A 6,000-nucleotide genomic window follows, 5' to 3' on the forward strand; every position below is an offset into this window, starting at 1 on the left:
GAGTGACAGGCGGGAGCTCCTCAACCCCCTGATGGGCCCTGCTCTGTGCGTGACAGGGGGGAGCTCCCCAACCCCCTGATGGGCCCTGCTCTCAAACTTCCCACGTTATCTTGAGCTACCAGGTAGACCCCTGAATCTGGGCCTGTCTTCCTAGAGAATTGTTTGCCAAAAGTCACTTACATTCTGCCAGGCAAAATTCCTCTATTTTCACCTTGTTTCTGAGAAAAGTGAATCTCCTGCTTGCCAAGTAGATCCTCCCCAACTACCTTCACCTCCTCCTCCAATCTTCTTTATCAACCTATGCAAATAGGCTCTCTCCTCTGTGTGTGTAATTAAGATCAGAGGTCCCTGTTCCTAAAATTTGCCTCCTATCAGGTTTAACTGTGAGGGAAAAAGGGGCTGGGAATGAAAAGGGGGAATCCTTAACCTCCCTCTTGCTGAGTACTCTTGCTTTACATAAACTCTTTAAGTGCACTCATCACCAAATCCCTCGTTCTTCTCGGTCCTTACTCTATACCACCAACCTAGCCAGTGGTAGCTGTCTCCTTTGCTTTCATGTCTTTAAAATATAAGGCATTTCCTGAGGATTTATCATGAGCTTCATTTTCTCATAGCTTCAACTATTTATCCTGACTGCTCTCCAACTTCAGTCACTCATTTCCACCTGCCTACCAAATATCTCCCTCTAGACCAGTAGTTCTCAACCTCCCTAATGCCGCGACCCTTTAATACAGTTCCTCATGTTGTGGCGACCCCCAACCATAAAATTATTTTTGTTGCTACTGTTATGAATTGTAATGTAAATATTTGATGTGCAGGATGTATTTTCATTGTTACAAATTGAACATAATTAAAGCATAGTGGTTAATCACAAAAACAATATGTAATTATATATGTTTTCCGATGGTCTTAGGCGACCCCTGTGAAAGGGTCGCGACCCACAGGTTGAGAACCGCTGCTCTAGACTCTAGAGCAGTGGTTCCCAAACTTATTTGGCCTACCGCCCCCTTTCCAGAAAAAATATTACTCAGCGCCCCCTGGAAATTAATTTTTTTTAAATTTTAATAGCAATTAAACAGAAAGATGTATGTATTAATGTTTCTACCTTTTTCGTAAAATATAGTAAAGAAAGGTGTAAATTAGAAACATTGAAGTTTGAAATTATGAAACTATTTATTGAACTCAGAATAGAAAGGTAATACAAAAAAAGTTAAAACAAATGCACCTGTGGCCATCACCGCCCCCCTGGATCGCTGCAGCGCCTACTTTGGGAATCACTGCTCTAGAGTCTCTAGAGTCCTGCCTGGACCTACAAGTCACCATGTCCATCACCAAACCCCTTCTCTTTTCTTCCCTGCTCCCCTAAAATCCTCTCACTTTCTGGCCACCCAGTCTCAGTCTTTGCATGGGAGTACCAAGGTAGGTAGAACTGATTCATTTGCTAGGAACCAAGGTTCTACCTCAAACATCTGTTCTACATCCACTTAACAGCGAACCTCTCCTCTGAACTGTTACAACACTGTCCTTGTGGTATCCTCACCTCAAGCTTTCAGTACATGGTATTGCTGGAGAAATATTTCTTAAGCACAAACTTTAATCAGGACTGGCACTTGAGATACTTCACACATCACTTATCCAACTGTAATGTGCATGCGAAGCGCACTGTAATCTTGTTAAAACACAGATACTTCCTCAGTGGGTCTGAAAGGTGTCTGATTCCGGACTTCTAACACACTTCCTACTGTACTGCTAGTGTGAAGCTAGATCTATACAATATGGCCCCAGCTATTTTTCTAGTCTCATTTTTTCTCCACCTTGCCCAGCACTCCCATATGTCTGTCTAATCACTCACCTACACATAGGTCTCACACAAAGATGTATATGAATGAAAAATTCTCTAGCCCAGCCGATGTGGGGTGTGGCTCGGTAGTTGAGCAATGACCTATGAACCAGGAGGTCACAGTTCGATTTCAGGTCAGGGGCACATGCCCAGGTTTCAGGCTAGATCCCCAGTGGGGGGCATGCGGGAGGCAGCAGATCGATGACTTTCTCTCATCCACTGATGTTTCTGTCTCTCCCTTTCCCTTCCTCTCTGAAATCAATAAAAAATATATTTTTTAAAAAGTTTCCCTAAATGTATTTTCCAGCTTTTGTGCCTCTTTGCTGTTTCCTCAAATCCTGCCCATCACAATTCTAACCACTTTTTAGGAACCACCTCATTCTGCCTCAGCTTTTGCTTATCTTCTCATCTACCTCATTGCCTATACCCAACCTCCTGAAAACCACAAAAACCTCCAGACACTGGTGGCACTTAATTTGCACTGCTTCTGCTCTATGTCACGGGTCATCTCACATAATCCTAGCGGCGAGACTCTACACTCCTCCAGGAGGGCTGGATCTGCCCATCCTCTGGAACCCCAGAGCATTGTGCAGGCCTTTGTAAGTGCCCACAAGTACCTGCTGCAGTGGATTTGTAATCTAAGAAAAATGAAACATATTAATTCATAGAACTTACTTTGAGCAGGCACTTCAGAAGTTTCAAGATAAAACTCTTCCAGGAAAGTTAATTAATTAGCAAAGCCTATGAAAATTGTCAAACATTTGCTATTTAAAAAAAAAAAAATCTACATATAAACATTCAAGTGGTGAGACTTTTATTACTTATCCTATTTATAGTTTGCAGGTACGTAGATCAAGGTTCCAATAATTAACTGAAAATTAAACCTATTTGTTATGATCTAGTAATCAGTATGTTATAAACCTACAATACTTTGTGACCTACAATTGTAGCCCTCCCTGGTTTAATTTACCTAACACTGCTTTTATCATCCCATTTGCTAAATGGGACATCACTTTCTCCCCAGGTGTGTTCAGACAGCTGTCTGCAAAATACTTTACCATTAAAATGCCTCACATTTGTGTCCAGACTTGGAAAAGTGCTTTAAAACATGTGTCTTTAAGTATCATTTTTAAGGAGGTTAACCAACTCAACCAAGACAGGCCTATATTAAATGTTTATATGGTAAATTCTCTACATATCAAAACTGCCAAAATTCAAGAACCTACCCATAGCTCTTAAACTTTGTCTAGTGTGTTCAAAAATTGTCTGGTTTGCTTGTTAAATTTGCAGATTCGAGGTTCTTACCCAGAAAAAGTCTGACTCCGTGGCTCTGGGGTGGAGTTTACTAGCATCCCCAGGCATTCTGACGCAGGTTTCCCCAGATCTCAATCTGAGAAGCACTGACATTACCCCTGCTCCGGGGCGCGGCAGGGTTCTGTTTAAAAGGGAATGTAGAGCCCGGCTGGCACAGCTCAGTGGTGAGCGTGGCCCTATAAACCAGGAGGTCACGGGTTCGACCCTCAGTACGGGCATATGCGCGGTGGTGGGCTCCATCCCCAGTGTGGGCATACAGGAGACAGCCGAGCAGTGATTCTCTCTCATCATTGATGTTTCTAACTCTCTCTCCTACTACCTTCCTCTCTGAAATCAATAAAATATATATTTTAAAAAAAATAAAAACAGGAATGTAGAAATCTCTCCGTAAAGTCCTCTCCCAAAACAGCTGTCACACCAGCACAGATAACTGGTGATTCACGAAAGAAAGAAAAGAGGGTGGGGTGGGGTGGGGTGGGGGCTGAAAGTTCCTTGGAGTAAGAAAAAAGCCCAAAACAATCGAGGGAAAGGAACGTTTCTTTCCCATCTCTGCGCTCTTCCGAGATCATCCTAAGACACCTGCCAGGACCGACGGGAAGGCGGCCCGCGCTCGCCCAGCCGCCGCCAGTCCTCCGCCGGCGAGAGGCCGCAGCCGAGGGGACCCCGGCCCCCGAACCCTCGCGGCGCGCGCACGCCAACCAGCCGCTTCCCCGAGTGGGCGCCCCTCACCTGCCATGCGGCCGCAGCTCTGGCTCTTGGTCGGGCTCGGGCTCCCGCGGCTCCTGCTCGCCCGCGGCCGCCGGCAACGCCTCGGCGTCCTCCACCGTCACCTCAGCCGCCGTCAAGGCCCCAGCCGCCGGCACCCGCAGGGCCCAGGTAGGAGCCGCGGCGGCCCCCAGGCCGAACGCCGCCTCCGCCGCTGGCGCGGGTAGGTCGCGGGCGCGCCCCGCAGCTTCCGTCGGCGCCGCAAGCCCCAGCAGCAGCAGCAGCAGCAGCAGCAGCGACGGCGGCGCCAGCGCGAGCCGCCCCGAGTGGGCAGCGCGTTCCATCAGCGGCCGGCCCTGGGCGCGCGCATGGAGGTGAAGTCGCCGGCGCCCGCTTTCCTGCCGGCCTGAGCCACCCAGCAGCCGGGGATGAGCTGCGGATCCCAACGGCCTGACAGCCAGCCCAGTCCTCCCGCCACGTCTCACCTCGCTCTCAGCTACCGCTACTTGAGTGACAGTCTCCCTCGGACATCACCCATTGAGCAAACTTTACGCGCGTCTACTCTCCGATTGGCTGCGGTCACTGCCACTCCGGGAATCCAAGCTGGTCCTGTTGCAGAAGGTGGGCTTTCCCCGGTTGTCAACATCACGCCTGCCAATCAAATCGTACTGTCCCCTCCGAGGCCCGGCCCTGTTCCGGAAGCGCTTAGCCAGAGAAGACTTGAAGTTCATTGGTGGAAGCGGATGCCCCTCAAAGCTCTGAGATAACTTCTTCCTGATTGGCTGGAAGCGGCACTTAATACGTGGCCAATTCTGACTGTGGAGAGGTCAGTCCCTAGTGACAGGAAGAGTTGGAAGCGAGGGGTGGGTGCTTCGAGGCGGAAGCCCTTAAAGGAGCTGCCACAGTGGCTCTTCTAAAGCCTGGTGTGTTTGGAAAGTCAAAAGCGAGGCGGGAAACATAAGTGACTGCACAGTTCGTGTGGTTAGAAGTGAAAGGGATGAAGCCGTTTTAGAACACCATATTGTGTGCAGTCCCTAGGGCGCTGAGATGTAAGGCTTCTTAGAGATGCCTGCGATCTAACAGGTGATCCTGTCTACTCCACACGCCCCTCCCCTCCGGTCCAACGTCACGGAGCAGAATCGCAACTTTAACCTGAGCCTTCTGACCCTGCTGTGGCATCGGACTTTGGAGAAGAAAGAGAAAACTGCAAAAGTCAAAACTGGAGAAGATTTGACTGTTCAGCTAAGGAATTGGAACCTCATGCAGCAGTTAAGGACACCCTGAAGATTTTTGAGCAGAGGCGTGAAAGGATGAGAGTTGTGGTTTAGTCAGCAGTGTATTCAAAAGAATGGCATCAAAGATGAGGAGAGTACCTGGGAAGCTATTGCCCCATCAAAATCCTGTGAAGAGGGCAATAGGGGATAAGGACACATATGTAATACCTTGATCAATAAAAAAAAGAAAACTGAAGATTTTTTAAAGATACTGGCATAAACATGCTGTAATTTTTTAACATCCAAAAACAAAACCTAAAAAAGCCCACTCCCCCCTCCATCTCCCACCACATTTTCTTGCTCCTACAAGTACAGCAAAACTTACAAGTTGTTCTAAACAACTTGCCTTCAGTTTTTTCTCAACACGTGAGTCAGGCTTTCATGCCCAGAATCCACCAGATTGCTCTTGCTGAGGCCTCCATTGCTCATTCAAACAACAATTCTCAGTCTTCATCTCATCTATCTATTTATATATCTATATATCTATATCTATAGATATATATATTCTATCCTATCTAATAAAAGAGAAACATGGTAATTAGCTGTACCTCCGCTACCCTTCCCATTGGCTAATCAGGGCGATATGCAAATTAACTGCCAGCCAAGATGGTGGCCGGCAGCCAGGCAGCTTGAAGGGAACATGAGGCTTGCTTGCTTCAGTGACGGAGGACTCCAACATTCCCCACATGCCTTGCTGTCCTCTGAGCTTGCAGTTAGAAACATTGTTACAAATATAGAAGCTAAACAAAACTCCAGAAACCTGCTTTCAGTGAGCCGGGATCTCAGAGCTGGAGTTGAAACAGTGTTTCGATTATAGGACCCAATCAAACCAGATACCTGCTTTCAGCAGCGGAGGCCTAAGAGCTG

General features: G+C 47.5%; 1 protein-coding gene across 1 annotated transcript in view; it reads right to left on the reverse strand.

Annotated features, from left to right (window-relative positions):
* The window catches only part of EIF2AK3 (eukaryotic translation initiation factor 2 alpha kinase 3), a 118,306-nt gene extending 113,941 nt beyond the window's left edge, over positions 1-4,365 (reverse strand). The window contains exon 1 of the mRNA XM_081087355.1: positions 3,884-4,365. Within this exon, the coding sequence (XP_080943481.1) occupies positions 3,884-4,203 (320 nt within the window). The 5' untranslated portion in view covers positions 4,204-4,365. The remainder of the gene's footprint in view (positions 1-3,883) is intronic.
* Positions 4,366-6,000: the final 1,635 nt, after the last annotated feature.

This window comes from Myotis nattereri (genome assembly GCF_964212035.1).
Source record: "Myotis nattereri genome assembly, chromosome: 3".
Classification (NCBI taxonomy): Eukaryota; Metazoa; Chordata; class Mammalia; order Chiroptera; family Vespertilionidae; genus Myotis; species Myotis nattereri.